The 16,798-nt window shown below is 37.6% G+C and overlaps 1 protein-coding gene across 2 annotated transcripts in view; it reads left to right on the top strand.

Annotated features, from left to right (window-relative positions):
- The window catches only part of stxbp6 (syntaxin binding protein 6 (amisyn)), a 72,435-nt gene that overhangs the window by 11,155 nt on the left and 44,482 nt on the right, over positions 1 to 16,798 (top strand). Inside the window, exon 3 of one of the 2 annotated variants that reach the window (XM_066694284.1) lies at positions 1,367 to 1,432. The exons of the other annotated variant lie outside the window; for it this stretch is intronic. Coding sequence (XP_066550381.1) covers positions 1,367 to 1,432 — 66 coding nt within the window. The remainder of the gene's footprint in view (positions 1 to 1,366; positions 1,433 to 16,798) is intronic. 2 annotated transcript variants of the gene reach the window in all.

Raw genomic sequence — 16,798 nt, 5'->3', positions numbered from 1 at the left:
TGAAGTATAGTTTCATTAATTCTAAGCCTAGGATTCTGGAAATAATTAAACCAAATTGTTCGGATACATGCAAATGTGGACATTTTGGGGGGTTTGATTAGCATTACAAACAAGTATTCTTATGCAGATAAATTAGTTACATAATGAAAGATGACAAAGCGCTTTCCCAATTGCCTGATATCAATTAATTTTACACAAAGAAAGGAGCTATACGGGCTGTCATTGCCTGATTAAAATGTGTGTATAGTTTGACCTTGGCATTGACTTCATCCACGGGTAGATAATTTTAATGCATAATTAATGAGTAATGCATGTCTTTATAAAGTTTTCAGTCTTGTTAAGGCACTGCAGTACACTTTGTTTGCTCATGATAACCTTCTGTAATTAAAAGGCATAATAGGCCTGGGAGTCCTGAGCCTGAAACTCCAACTGCGATTGATTCACCATGTGAGAAATGACAGGATTGCTGAATCTCGATCACAATGGTGCTTGTTCTTTTTTTAGATGGTGGACTCTTCTGATTATTGAACAGTACGTGTTGAAATGCATTGTGGGTGCTGTCACCTGATGCAGTATTTCTCAAGGATTCAGTGACAGTCCTGTGTTGGTGGTTTGAATCTACAATGCAATATGTTTCAAACTGACCTCATTTCTGAGTGGAAAAAAACTTAAACAATTGGAATCTCCAGTCATAATTCTTTTTTGTTTTTCTCCCTTCTCTTTCTATTGGTATGTATTTTTTTACTAGGCTAAGCTACTCAGACTTAACCTTGTTAAACCTTATTGACAGGAAAAAGTTCTAATACACTAGATGCATTTAAAAAATGGCACCAAGAACAAATCGCCTTCAGGATTCATGCACTTCCTGGTTTGCTGGTTTTCTCATTCAACCAAGAGCGCTCGTTTTCTAACACTCTTTTCTGTAAGTAATGCAACTGTGTCTTAGGTCCAACACCATGTCCAGTAGCTCCATGCATCGAATTTCTTGTTCACTGCAATCCTCATTGATCTCAAGACTTCCCCCCTTTCCTTGAGGTACAGATCGAAGCCCTTGTCTCTCGCTAAGCAGCCCTGATCTCATTAATCACAGTGATCACCAGATGTGGCAAATTGAATTCGCACTAAAATAGTAAGGGGAGGGAATGTATATTTAGCCGGGATCACATAAGTGGGTAGGATGTCATGTTTCTGCTGGCAGTTGGTAGTTATCGGAGTAGGCTGCGGACGGGAGATGTTTGAATTCGGAGTGGCTCTGTATGAATAACTGCGCCTGAGGTTTGAGCGCCTGCTTTAATTTCATTTCATTTGCATTTTATGTAACCACCTCGCGATAACATCACTGCTCATTTGCCGCCTGTGCGTGGAGAAGACCTCGGGAGAAGAAAAGACTGTAGGAAGAAAGAGGGGGAGAAGAAAGCAGCAGCAGCAGCAGGTTTCCTTAATTTATTCCAACCTGTGGCTGTGTCTTTATTTACATGGTAAAACTTGAATCTATTATGTATCCACGTTTCCTCCAGCACTGCTGACAGGCTTAGTGAACGGATCCCAAGATGTAACCATAGCTGACGTCTTGTCTCTTAATTGTTACTTCCGAATCAGTGTATGTAATGTCTTCTGGTCTGTGAATGTAGCCTGGATGTCTTGTTTGGTGGATCTGTCTTTTGCAGTGTGCTTTGCCCAGTAACAGACCATCTGCTTTTCGAAAGAGTAGAGCACATCGTGTCTTGCATGCATGCTGCGTTCGTGGTGCCAGAGCAGTTGGCTGGATTAAGGGTGCTGTGTGGGTAGAGATCGAGGTTGCTTTGACAATTCAAACACTCCTTGAAGGAGAATGGCCCCCGGGCGCATCGGCAGTCTTACATAAACACTAGCACATTGTGAGCGTGGTTTCTACCATTGTGCCCCACGTTGTCTTAATGCTAGTTCCTGAAGTCACCGGTCTGCCCTACCCTAGGGTTCCACAGAACAACACTCGCCTTAGAGTACTCTTCCTCATCTCTTCTGCCAGATGCACACTGAAGAGACGTGTGCTGGGGAGAAGAAGGACCTGATTGTTATCAAGTGAATTTTAATTAAATGATTGTGTGTGCAAATGCAAGTAGGTTTGTGGTTACATTGCATTATGGTTACTGTGAGTCTAAAGTGAAATGTAAATTTGCAGCTGCAAGTGCGTGACTGATTTTTCTGTAAACTGTGGACTCCAGTTTGGCTAATTTTACAGTTCAAATGTTCAGCCAATCAGTTGGTGTTGCATTTATTTGGTGCCCAATATAAAGAAAATGTCTCTAGATGCTTTACACTCTCACCTATAAGTTAATTGTTCAAACCTTTTTGAAGAAAAGTAGTCTTTCGAGATGGACCTACGCTAAGAAGGTCAGCAACCACAGAATGCAGTTCTTGAGCTGGAATGTAATGTGGCATAAGTGGCAACTGATAAGAAGGTTCAAATCAAGGTGAGGCCTTGAATGTAGGTAATCTTTGAATAAAGTATAAAGGGTGCCAGTGGGGACAAACTAGGGTAATATGAAATTAGAACTTAGTATGTGTCCGATATCAGTCATGAAAGAAAATGCTAGAAAAAGAGTAGCAAGAAAAACACTGAACACTTGCTAACAAATGTTTTCTATTTAACATTTAAAAGGTGCAATTTAGTTTTTTTTTCTTCTTGATAATAACCTCTGAATGTGTGTGAATGGTTGAGTTATCTTAATTAGTCTGGAGTAATTGTATCCCACTCGCCCACTTGAGTGCCAGGCTTTGCCCTTTCTTTGCATACTGTGTGGTGAAGGAGATGTGATTTTACACGGGTTTGAACAGAAGCTTCTCCTCCCTCAGGCCTTCCTTTGGTGCAGCTGCTGCGCTCTTCCTACATATACACAAGTTTGCAGCTTAAAACTAAAAAGGGAGGAAATTAAGCACAGTCTGTTTGGCAGTCCTTTACAGTCTGGGGAATACCGAGATCTGAAATATGAAGACGCTGGCTTAATCAATGCAAGTCACAGTGCTGGCTCTCTGCCCCAAATTAATAACTCGCCTTGTTGATCTTGCTGTGTCTTCCTGCATTAAGTTCCTGTGGCCAGGAATCTTATATGGAAGCGATCTAATAAACGAATGAGCCCTGGGAGAAGTTGGTTATTGATATGAATAAGTTCAATTAGGGTTATTCAGCAAAAGATGCATGACTTTCGGAGCACAGTGGTCCTCAAAGTTGATTGGTACTGGCTGTAAAAGCTGTTGATTTGAAATGTTTTCCAGCCTGAAGTTAAGTACATAGCCGATCTCAATTAGCAAACATAGAAAGCATCCTGGTAATAGTAAAAACAAATAATAATCATAATAAAATATGTTTTGGTTAAATCTTATATCTGAAACCTTTTGCATTCTTCACAATCCACATGCATCCTTTACTGGGACAAAATCTGCATCCGTACATCTCAATGTATCTGGATCTAAAGAGAAAGTATTGTGCATACATGTTTAAAAACCTAAGGCTGGGGCAAAGCAGGGACTTTAAACGGGGAACTATCGCAGATTTACTTTGGAAAATCATGTATATGCCTCTGATGCCTTGCTGTGGTTTCCACATAGTCGAAGGAAGCTTCAACCAAGAAAGAGAACCCCCCTCATAAATGGACCTTACCTTTAATTTTCTGATACCAAGTTCTCCACTTAAAGTTGAAAAAGATGGCTTACATGGAATGGGCAATATATGGCCTGCCTAGAAATATATTCTCCAAAAGATCTGAATAATGTACCTGTATCATTTCTGACTCCTCTCCCAGACCATTGCAAGCAGCTGTTTCCAACTTAAACAACTGGAACATCAAACAGTCTTCCATAACAGAAGGAAAATAAAGATGAAAGGACCCCACCCCCCTTCTCCAAGGAGATTTGATGTCTCTTTATTTGTCACTGATTAAGATGTGCATGAATTACTGAGATGCATGATTGCCAAGTCTTTCTTTTTCCAGGGGGTGGATAAAGAGATTTAAGACGTGCTCAAATACACCTGACAACTCTTGTCAAAGTGTTCAAAGAGCAGACTCATAACCTCATCTGTTTATGGCCAAAGAGGGTTTTTGATTTTCCTTAGGGGGCAGAGATTAAATATATATATAATATAATTCAGGGACCCCAGACAGACGTTGGTAAGTTCGAATGGGTTACATTACATTGAACCAACAATGTGCAAAACAGATTATTTTTTTTTTTAGACCTGAACTGTGGAAAGGCTAATGACCATTTGAAACCCTTTAAGACATCATATCTATTGGATGTCGTCCAATATTCCTTGGAATCCAAGTCGTCATCCTTCTTCGTATTTAAAACATAATAATAATCCCCTTTGTGAAATCGAGTTTTTGTGAAATCACTTACAGGAAAATAGCCTTAGTGGAAAGATAAAAAATATAGAAAACAGTATGGGGTTTCCCAAATTGACATTTACATCACTTGAAGGGACTAAGTGATGTCCAAAACAAGCTCTTTTGCCCACTCCACCCTACCCTACCCTCCCACTCCTAACTTCTCTAGAGTCGTTCTGATTTCATATGGTTACACATTTCCACAGACACTGGGAGTTTCCTGTCAAATTTAGGTTTAGATTCTTCCAGTAGGGCTATAAATCTCTGATTGGATTTGGATGCCTTAACTATTAAAAATTCAAAATATATATATTATACAATAAGCATTTCAAGATATTTACAATTAATGCTATGGTTGTGTGATGGATTTGCTGCAGCTACCTGATGAGGAAGCATTTTGTTTTGTGTTTTTGCTAGATTTAAATGATTATACCTACACTTGTCCTAAATTTATACAGTCACAAGAAACATCACATGATGCAAGTTTTGTCTAACCAACGTAAACCAGTTCCTTTGTGGTTGATCTTTGTCACTGATTGGTACTTGTTCCTGCATGGGTTTTGTGTATACTTGGTCATTGGTATACTTGATCTTAATCCTAAAAGGAAACATTGCCTTTTAGATATGAGCATCTCCCTAGCATAAGCTTTACAAATTGAAAATCATCCTCTCCTTCATCTTTTAACTGAATCTGATTGACATATTTCAATTAAGCTCTTAAATGTCAGGTTTGCAGTGGAATAACCTGTAAAACTCTGCCGCTGCTCTCTTCCCATACTGCTGTAACCTTTGCACAGACTGCCTGGAGGGAGTTGCGGAAAACCACTGACATACAGACCAGTGTGAGCACATCTGATTTTCAAATAAACCTTTCCTAAATATGTGGTAATGTTCCAGTTTGACAAGTGACTTATTCAATAGCTTAATATGAATGGCTACTGTGTATACATTTGCATAACACTGGCAAGTGTTTGTATTGTGTTTAGCTTAGTCTTAATTAACTTTCATTTAAAATAGACATTGGGTTGTATTATATAGCTGAGCTTTGAAAAAGAAAGACATAGACATTGCCAGAAAACTTAAAAAAAATATATATATAGTTTGCTGAAAATGTTTGAAGGAGGGCAAAAGTTTTTACCCTGTCCAGGAGTGTAGTGCTACAGGTTACAACATATTTTATTAATGTGTTTTCTTACTTGTTAGTTACTGGTTTGAGTGTTCTGTTTATTTAACGGAGATTAAAGTAAGAATAATAAATCCATTCTAACAGAAATAGGCAAATTGATTATAGTTTTGAGATTGTATTTGATAGAATGAATAGCTCAATAGTTATAGGCTATGGATTTGACAATGCTATTATTGCACTGAGCAGCACTTCGGACTAGTCAACAAGGCTTATAATGGGAAACTATTTATATATGTGCATCAGTGAGTTGGATATTAAGTGCTAGATAACTGCAAGGGTACAATGTCTTTTTGCATTCAGCTGTCCGTGTTGTTTGATTCATTTCAGTGGTATGTAATGGCTTCGTCTCTGTTACCTCACTCCTTGGTGGCTTATAAACCCTGTCACTCAATCAAAACCCCCTGTCTTGGTTTGCTGTTCTACATCTTATTCTGTCATTAAGTGAAACATCATCCACAGGAAAATACTGACACACCAACCCAGTATATGTAAGACACCCAGCATTTAAGACTGTTTGTGCGTTAAAGCCAATACATGCTTTTTGTCTGCACTTTCAATGACTGAAATCTTAAGCAATGTATGGTAAAACAAAGCTGAACTTTTATTTCCTTTAATCACACACATGGTTGTTTTGTTTTAACATCTTGCACCACACTTTACTGAGCAGAGCCCTTCCCTGTTACAAACTGTAGAAACAGTGTCCCATGTCTATTCATCTTGTGTGTTTTGTGACTATGCCTCACCCTGTTCAAATGAAGGTGTTTTGGTATCCTAAATTCCTACACACACACACACACACATATATATATATATATATATATATATATATATATATATATATAATAAAAGGATATGGTTTGTTACGAAACTGTGAAACAAGTGTTCCACAGAGGTGCCAAGTTAAATACAGGGAGCCCACTCCCTCCTGTGTTACAGCATTTATATTCCACAGATCGTGAGTGTATGTTAACATATCCTCTGTACAGTTGTTTAAGTTTATGAATAAACATGAAGAGCACTGTCACTTTACGTAAGGTTAATCTAAACCCGGTATACATTTTCTATATATTTCCAGTAACCTAGCAACCACTTCAAACTGTATCCAGAGATTTGGCCATTGTGTTGGGATTTAAAATGGAAATGTTGTTTCCACAGCTGAATAAAATGGTAAAGAGTAACTTGGTAGATAACTATTGAATGTCTAAAATTTAATTTAAAATTTGTCACGATTGATTAAATCCCTGCTTTTTGAGTTTACTTTTTAATACATAGGCTATTAAAATTAGAAATGTAGAAATAAAAATAAGTTTTCCGCTTCTTAAGATTGATTTTCTCCCCAGCGAGACGTACAGCGCTCGATCATAACGGCACTGGGAGACATAAAAGAAAATGTGATGCAAATAAATGAAAACTTTAGTAGCTGTACTTTTGCGGAGAAATTCAGTAAATCAGCTATAACAGCTTTTAAATGAATAATAAAAAATTCTACAAAAATGTTTATAGTTTTTAGCGAACTTGTACAAGACTAGATTTTGGGACAACAGATTAGCAAATTAAAGCTGTTCACGATGTATGGAGTAGGGTATGCTTTACTTCATGCCAGTTGGGCAGATAGTGCCATGTGATTCCTCCCTCCATAAACGGAAAGTTGGTTTCCTTTGACCCCATGTTTCCACTTTCTAGTTGACATGTTCTGAGATAGTGCTGATCTCCTTCAACCACTGTTACCCTTTGTGTTCTGTAGCCATCTGTGTGCATCCATGTATGTGATAGTTGGCTTCTGTGCTTGCGCTCACCCCTGTGTGGTCATTGATCTCCCGTCTGATGGACTGTAGGCCAGGTATCCATTCTGTCTTGACCATTTCACTGTCCATTGTGCCTGACCTGCATGTTTGGACATTCACTCTGACCTGTTCTGTGATGTTCTACTTTGATTTGAGAGATTTGATTTTATAGACTGTTGTACAATATATTCCTAACTTTAATATGTTAAAAGCTGTGTCAATTCTGCCAAATCCCACTTTGTCTGTTACAAGTAGCAGCTTGCCTTGGCTAACCTGTAGTACATAGTACATGACAATACGCAGTATTTCCTATGGAAGGATGCTTGTTTTTAGTAGGCAATTGTAAAGTAATGTTGATATCAAGCACCTAATGTGTATAATATGTTTAATATGTATGCATAATAAATACGCACAAATAGGCCATAAAACCTTATTCTGTCAATAGCAAAACAATCCTGCTTCAATCTATGTGCTTTTCATTTGTGGGTAATCATGTTCATTTCCTGTTAGGAAGTGAAAGCGTTTTAGCTTTAGAAGGTGTAATATTACTTATCTGGGTAATAATTGCACTTACTAAAGCATTTCTTTCAGCAAATTGAATGTTGCTTGTATCCCCAGATCAATAGTATTTCAGTATTCCCTGGATTTTTATATACATACAATCACTGAACAGTTTTTTTTTAAATAAATACTGGTCCTTGCTTTATTCCCAATATTAAGATTATTGGTAATTTGGTCATTTTAAAAATGATTATTTTTGTCATGTTATTACCCCAGTTAAAACAAAAATGTCTGTTTAAATGTGGTTTGATTTATTGCTCTTATAACTATATGATCTCATAACTAAACCAAATTACAGAGCTGTCAGAATTGTCATGAAAGTCATGCTGCTCTTTAAATTTTAGGATTTTTGTCGATGAAAAATTGGTGAATGAAATGGAACAAAACCTAGAATCTCACCTCAATCTGAATTTCCGTGAATTATATCGAGGGTTGATACATTACAAGTGTGCAGTATTACCTTGTGTTCTGTAATCTTATTTGTTTCCATTCATCTCAGTACTTTATATTTCCTGACGGGAAGCAAAGATGTATTGTTGCATTAGTGTGTCAGGTGCACAAACTCTTGAATCTCTCCAAAGCCACAGTCTGGGGATGGAGAATGTGACAGGAACTTCCAGCAAAGGGCTGATTTAGTATGCTGTTCATTTGCCATGGAGATGTCAGGAACCTCCATTCAGTCTAAATGAAACATCTGGCTTTATTTTAATAAGTGTTCAATCCAACCCTTTTTTCCACTGTTGGTAAGCAAGAGGGATGGGCAGCTGAGGGAATGAAAAGGTGAAAAACATAATGTCTTACAGTTGCAAGTCTTTATTCTCTATACTTTATTTATCTGGCATGTGTTCAGCTCTGTTTCCAAGCAAGAAATGGACTGTAGCTATGAGCATTTCAGTAGGACAAGCAATGACTAGTAAAATGCATTTTTTTATGTGAAACTTTGGTAATACTTTTTTAGTAGAGAATACTGTTCTGCTTTTATATGTATCTGTAACCAGTTAAAAAATAAGCAGTGGACAATGATAAACTGCAGAGGCACACAACTCCCACCAACACCTCAGCATAGTTGCATTTGTCCAGTAAATCATTCAGTTAGGGAAGTAAGTGCTTAGAAGCAATGGAAACCAGAAGACCCTCTTTTCAAAATAACTAAGCATTTAGCTGTGACCCTTTGTGAAAGCCAAATCACAATTCACAAGGCAAAAAAATGTTTCTCTTTTTAGATGTAGGCACACCTCCAAAAGGCAGCCCAGTGTTACATATCTTAACTTCAAACTGCCTAATGCTAGCAGGAGTGTTATAGAACTTGAAGTATGGATGGCCACAAACAAGAGTTCCCACAAAGAAATGAGAAATTGTTTCATTGCTCTCAGACTGCTGGGGCAGACTGCTTTATCATTCAGGATTAATGTGCCCTGAGTCATATTTTCCGTCCCCACGTTACGAAGGTTTCTGCTGCAGTTGTATGAATTAGAGAGCCTGAAAGCTACAATCCTGCCAGTGCTCTGCTTGTAGTCGCTTTGGCAAAACTGTTATTTTAGAGGATATAGCTGGTGTTTTCTAGTTACATGAGGTATTGTGTCAGTTTCAAGGGTCTGCTACAGTGTTTGCTGAATCATTTATCAGAGGGAAAGATATCTGTTTTTACTTAGTCATATGTTGCTGTTTTTAAATTTTGAAAGTCCCCAACTGAACATTTACTTTCCATATAATTTCTCCCCCCCCCCTCAGTGGTCTATGGATACATTTGAAATTAAGTTCAGGTGGTTCCAGACTGTTTCACTTACCCTTCCCATAAAATTATAGTCAAGTCTTCATTGCATTAACACTTAATATCAGAGCCAAGAGACCTTTGATTTATGCTCCTCCTGCCTGCAGCAGCTGTTACTAGACCACACAATAATGTTCTGGCCCTCAGTACAGTCAAGTTTTTTTGTTTTGTTGTTTTTGTTGTGGTCATATTTTTCTGATTGGTCTGAATCCGTCTCAAAATCTTGCAATTTTCCGCAGATTTCTTTTTGGCATGGCATGCGGACTCTTTTCCAGAATGTAGTTTTCTGCTGGATCTCTTTGAAATGTTAGCTGATCTTACCCAGACTTTCCACCGTGACCTCTGGGTGAGTGTGGGTGTCAAGCTGTTTGAGGCTTGAGACCTGAGGCCTTATGGGAGCAGACCTTGGGAATCTGTATTCATTGTGTTGACAAGCTATTGGAGCTCAAGCTAAAATAGTCCTACAAAGTTGGCCGAAGAAAGAGACCAGTTGTGTACAGTTCTACTACTCTACACAGTTTATTGGAATATACTATCTACAATAAATAACACATATTTACCAAATACAAATGTTTATTTGAGAAACATCAAAAAGGTCCTTAAGGGATACTTCAGTATTTTGGCATTTTAGCCTGATTTCTTACATGCACGGAGTCTTTCAAATCCATGGTCACCTTTTTAAATTCTGTGTATCCAGTTAGAAGGAAATTGAATGAAGCAAATGGTCGCAAATCGCTGACTCTCAAAAGCTGCCTAATAGATCTTTAAAATACTTAAAAGCTGGGTGGAGCACATTTGTACATTAAGTATTCTCTGCAAGTCTATACAAAATCAAAAGTATAGTCTGTAAATATGGAAGTATGTGGGAACTAATTTCTTACGATTACCAGTAAATAACAAATTTAACTGTTTATTTACTATTTAAAGTATTGTAAGACTACAAATAACAAATGGCCAAGCTTTTGATAATTTGAAAAGATCTATAAGCTGACTTTTGAGAGTCAGCAATTTGCGACCATATGCTTCCAGCAAGTGTGCCAAGATAACGAAATGAACAATTCAGACTCCTTCAAACTGAACGCACAGAATTAAAAATGGTGACCATGCATTCGTATGCCTCTGGGTGACTAAGAAATCAGGCTAAAATGCCAAAGTTAACCTTTAAGCAGAGGTTGATTCTCTGAATAATGTTAAAAAACCAATGGATTTGTTACTTTTTAGTTGCTTGGTATACATACACATAATTTCAAGGGAATTTTGGAAGATATTGCTTTTCCCCTTCTATGATTCCTATAATGAATTGTCTTTAGATATCCCTAGCCAGGTATTAGAGTATATCCACTACTTCAGTCACTACTACAGCACTGCATAAAGTGGCTCCAGTCAGTGGTTGCACACCTGGGATATTGAGGTTTAATAGAGACACTTTGTTTTGTTTTTCCCCAGCTGTTAAAATATTCTCAGCAGTCCTGAACATGAGGCTGCATACTGTATTAAGCCTTAATGTCTAAGGCATTGGGTTCAGAATACTAACAGTGGATTGCTGGTAATCTTCACTTGCAGACCAGAAACAAAATGGGCAATTAAGTTAATACTGTGCATTTACTGTTTTGAGATGTTGTTTTCCTTAACAATGTGAGCCTAATGAATAATTCCAAGAGGCCATGTTGAGAATGCTAAGCACATGCAACGAATTTGGAAATGGAGCCTTGAGGCAATCTTGCACACTTGTTCCCCCGGAGGCATGTTATGAGTAATTGTCTCTGAAAATAGAGACCATTAAACAATTGCTAGGTGTTTATGTAAATTTTGCATATACCAGAAATAGGACTCTGAGTCATGTTAGGCGAAAAGGTAAACTTAATGTAAAAGAGATGACTCATTTAGGAACGTATTAATTCTTTGAAAGGGTTTCAGCTGTAGATCTGGAAGTTTAGGAAGAATGTATTAAAGGTATTAACATATTCACTAGGCTAACTTTTTAAATTTGTTTTTTTGGGAAGATACACCTAAGCTATATATGATTAATACACCAGTCCATTGGGGAAACAAGTTGACTTTCTCAAAGGTGGTTTGAATTGAATTTCCTCAGCTCTCCACATAAAAGTAATAGTGTTGCGGCTGGAATCCTTTTACTGCTCAGTAGGGACTTTTTTAATTGTACAGCGAGATACAAAGAAAGATTTTACACTGATCTGAATTCGTATATAATGAAATGAGTTCTTCCATAGTGACCAGTTTCCCAAGAGTCTTAGACACTATCATTTTAAATCATAGTTTTAAAGGCCAAAACGTGTTCATCAATGACCTGCAGGTGTGTTAGAATAATTATCCTATAAAGTAATAGTTATACATGCATCCTTGTTCCTCTTGTATTGAGTGATTTTATATCTGGCTAGCCTTCTGCTAGTGCTCTCATGCAGTTTGTGTGGTATGAATGTACAGATTTCAATCTGCAGCAGAATGTCTCTATAGTAAGGCAGACGGTTACATTATTGACACAATCAATCTTCGGGCGCAGGGTTTTGACAAATTGTGGCCACTGCGGTGAAAGATGAGATTGAAAATCGGTAGGAGAGTGAATCAGGTATATGTATTTTAATGAGATGTAAAGTATAAATATCTTCAAAGGAGTAATTAATTTGGACTGCTTCTGATTCAAGCGGTGTGCGACGCAGATGATGTTATGCTTATAATTTATTGAGTGTAAAGCAGTGGCGTTTCAAAATTTTGCTGAGCAATCGCTTTTTTTATTCAACACTTTGGCATAAGTGGACGTGTTGAATCTTTCCAAGAAAGGTTGATATATTTGAATGGGAGAGTTGATCGCTTGGAATATTGCTTTGGTTATATCAATTTTGTTTTTGGCATTGAACTTGTAAATTGCATTAGTAGGCATTCTGGTTTTAATACAGTGTTGGGGAAAGCACCTAGTAGCAAATTCGAATGTGCCATATTAGAATATGCTTGACATATTAATATCTTTGAAGTTGCTGTCCTTTGAAGTTAATCTTCCTTAACTTGTCATACAAATCTGTTTCCCAGGAAAAAGGCTAAAATGTAATTTCAGTCTAATTTCAATAGCATTTTTATCTGTAATCACTGGTTTTTTTACTTGGAATTATGGATTAATATATATACACTACTGTTCAAAAGTTTGGGGTCATTTAGAAATGTCCTTGTCTTTGAAAGAAAAGCACATTTTTTTCCATAAAAAAAAAAAAATCATCAAATTGATCAGAAATACAGTGTAGACATTGTTAATGTTGTAAATGACTATTGTAGCAGGAAACAGCTGATTTGTAATGGAATATCTACATAGGCGTACAGAGGCCCGTTATCAGCACCCATCAGTCCTGTGTTCCAATGGCACATTGTTTGCTAATTCAGGGTTATCATTTTAAAAGGCTAATTTGCAGTTATGTTAGCACAGCTGAAAACTGTTGTGCTGATTAAAGAAGCAATAAAACTGTCTTTCTTTAGACTAGTTGAGTTTCTGGAGCATCAGCAATTGTGGGTTCGATTACAGGCTCAAAATGGCTGGAAACAAAGATCTTTCTTCTGAAACTTGTCAGTCTGTTCTTGTTCTGAGAAATGAAGGCTATTCCATGCGAACAGCACAAATAGAAAGAGGAGTGGGAGGCCCCGGTGCACAACTGAGCAAGAGGACAAATACATTAGAGTGTCTAGTTTGAGAAACGGATGCCTCACAGGTCCTCAACTGGCAGCTTCATTAAATAGCACCTGCAAAACACCAGTCTCAACGTCAACAGTAAAGAGGCGACTCCGGGATGCTGGCCTTCTAGGCAGAGTTGCAAAGAAAAAGCCATATCTCAGACTGGCCACTAAAAAGAAAAGATTAAGAACAAAATCAGGAGCATTTTTCAAGAGCAAAAGAACACAGACACTGGACAGAGGAAGAAAAAAGTGTTATGGACAGACAAATCTAAGTTTGAGGTATTGGGATCACAGAGAAAAACATTCGTGAGATGCAGACCAAATGAAAAGATGCTGGAGGAGTGCTTGATGCCATCTGTCAAGCATGGTGGAGGCAATGTCATGGTCTGGCGGTGCTTTGCTGGTGGTAATGTGGGAGATTTGTACAGGGTAAAAGGGATCTTGAAGAAGGAAGGCTATCGATCAATTTTGCAACGCCATGCCATACCCTGTGGATGGTGCTTGATTGGAGCCAATTTCCTCCTACAACAGGACAATAACCCAAAGCACAGCTCCAAACTATGCAAGAACTATTTAGGGAAGAAACAGTCAGCTGGTATTGTGTCTATAATGGAGTGACCAGCACAGTCACTGGATCTCAAACCTATTCAGCTGTTGTGGGAGCAGCTTGACCGCATGGTATGTAAGAAGTGCCCATCAAGCCAATCCAACTTGTGGGAGGTGCTTCAGGAAGCATGGGGTAAAATCTCTTCAGATTACCTCAACGAATTGACAACTAGAATTGCATAGGTCTATAGGCTGTAATTGCTGCAAATGGAGGATTATTTGATGAAAGCAAAGTTTGAAGGACACAATTATTATTTCAATTAAAATCATTATTTCTAACCTTGTCAATGACTATATTTCCTATTCAAACTCATTTCATGTATGTTTTCACGGAAAACAAGGACATTTCTAAGTGACCCCAAACTTTTGAACAGTAGCGTATACACAGTGTCATTCCTTGTTTTAAAAGGAAAACAAAGTAGACTTAAGTCATATTGTAAAATACTCTGCAAATGACGCATCACTCATCATATCATTAAATGTCTTTAAAGAACATGGTAATTCTGCTTTCTACACCATGACCACAGACCTATTGCGTGTTCGTTAGCAGGTTATGTCAATGGACAGAGAATGGGAGAGGAGAGAAACAATACCATATGAACTTGTTAAATTAAATTAATGCAGACCAACTTGCATATAATGCTGAAATGCATGACCCATGTTATAATATTCAGGAAAACTCAATAACTGACTACTCTGAGGGCCTATGACAACAACATGGGTTCTCCTAGTGTCTATATTGTTTTCTCTCTCCTTTTCTCTGTGCTTTAATCTCCTTTCATGTCTTTAAAGTAAGCAAGCTAGACTTCAAAGCAGCCTCTTGTTTGCAGAATGTAGGGAGTGTATTGATATCAAAGGCGAATGAAACAACTGTGGACTGTACAAGAGGAGTTAATATATAATGCTTTCACTGTCATGGTTTCTCTGTAAGCAATAAGGGGATATATTAACTGCTTGTGTTTAGTTTACTATGCATTAATATATAGCCTAATTACTGGATAATTTCATTTTCATTTTCTTTGGTTTTAATTAAAAGGCTTTTTTCACTGTTTGAAATATATATCTTTATTTGTTTTTAAATGGAGTGCATTACCTCTAACTGGTTTCTTCTTCATAGAGAGCGAGTATTGACTCTCCTTAACTCAATATTACCTTGTAGGTGGAATTTTCCTTCCTTTCCAGTTCAAAATCTGACTTCAATATCTCTTAATGTCAGGCATTTTGTGGAAAATGCCAACCTAGTTGCCAGGCTTCAAGTGCTAAATGTGTGCATTCCTGTGCATTTTAAAATGAGTCACATTTAACAAATATTTCACTTATACTTTAACCCCCCATCTGTTTTCAGGGACATGCATATTTTCTTAGTGGGTATACATTTGCATTGTGGAAGCCAGGATCAGTAATGTAAGCATCTTCTTCTGAGGAAACAAAATTGTGGATCCTCCACCTGGCTCTTCCCACCCAATCTTGGCAGTTTAAATCCACCATTGGGAATTGCCACAGTCAGAATTTGATGAGCCTGGATTCTTACCAGCAATCCTTTGCCTGCTGAGAACATCCAGTTCTCTGAGCAGCAGATTTCTCAAGATAATCTACTGGAGCTCCTCAAATCCAGGTTATAACTTTTTGAAAGTAATTTTTTTTATTTTTACTTCACAAGCAACAGGATTTATGCTTGGTATTAAACAGTCATCTGCTTTTCCCCAAAAAATATTGGTGGAATTTAGTTTTAGTGACCTTTGCTAAGCAACTGTAATGTATTGAGGATACTGACAGACTTAACAGGTTAATAAATATGTGTATCCTTTGGTTGGGGAGCACAGTCCTTGAAATCTTGGACAATGGATTTTGTTTCCATGGATACATGAGTACCAAAACTTTTTTCCAAGTTTCCACAAGGGGTTATGTTTACCCGAGGGCATTGTTTTTATTTGGAGCTTTAAGTCCATTAAAAAAAGAGAAGTCATGAACATGCAGTACCTGAGATAAGCTTGAAAGCATTCAGTTAATTGCCTGCACTTTTTACAAATGTGAGAGAGATGTAATAACAGTGTTAGTAAAACAAACTGCAGCACAAAGACCGAAGTTAATGCTGCAGAATCCGATGATTAGGATCCCATTGCAGGTCTTTTGATGGGTGTCAGCCTTGTAGTTGAATTAAAATGTCACACACAGCCGCTAATTGAACCCATTCAACTGAATCTCTGATGAATTATATGTCACTGGATTGCTTTGTGCAATCTCCCATGGCCCCTTTAAGAAACATGCTGCAGGGGCTTGTATCTGCAAGGACCCAGGAGCTGTGGATTGGAATAAGTAATGATCGGAACTGACAGCAGTGGGAAGCTTGGGACTGTATAATTGGACCTTGTGGGGATATTTGTTGTATTTTTCCCCCTTTATTGCTGAAGTAACAAATTTCCAAAAACGATTTTCAACCTACCCCGCAGATTTTATTATGCCGAAAGTGAATGGTGTGGAATGTCTGAGAATAGTGTAAAAACACATTGTTTTGCCTCCGAGTAGGAGTGTAAACAGATCCTTTCAAATACCTTTTTATCAAAGAAAAGAGTTGCTGGTATTGGCAACATTATAAGAATAAACTTTGAGATTAATATTCTCTACGTTTTTTTTTTTTTTTTTTTAACTTCTGTGCTCTCCTTTAGGGGGTCAGTTGTGCAGTTGTATGATTTTGAGTGTTTGTAATTAAGAAAGTTATAGCAAAAACTGCTCATGACGACTTTGAAGGTGAACAATTCTAATCTCCTTACTTAGCAAAGCCTTAGATTTGATTTTCCTTTCTTCTTGTTGCTTTGGAGAAAATATAAATATATATACAAGAAGAAAT

Source organism: Amia ocellicauda, chromosome 21 (assembly GCF_036373705.1).
Source record: "Amia ocellicauda isolate fAmiCal2 chromosome 21, fAmiCal2.hap1, whole genome shotgun sequence".
In the NCBI taxonomy this organism is placed as follows: domain Eukaryota; kingdom Metazoa; phylum Chordata; class Actinopteri; order Amiiformes; family Amiidae; genus Amia; species Amia ocellicauda.
This window is presented reverse-complemented; position numbering and strand designations above follow the sequence as displayed.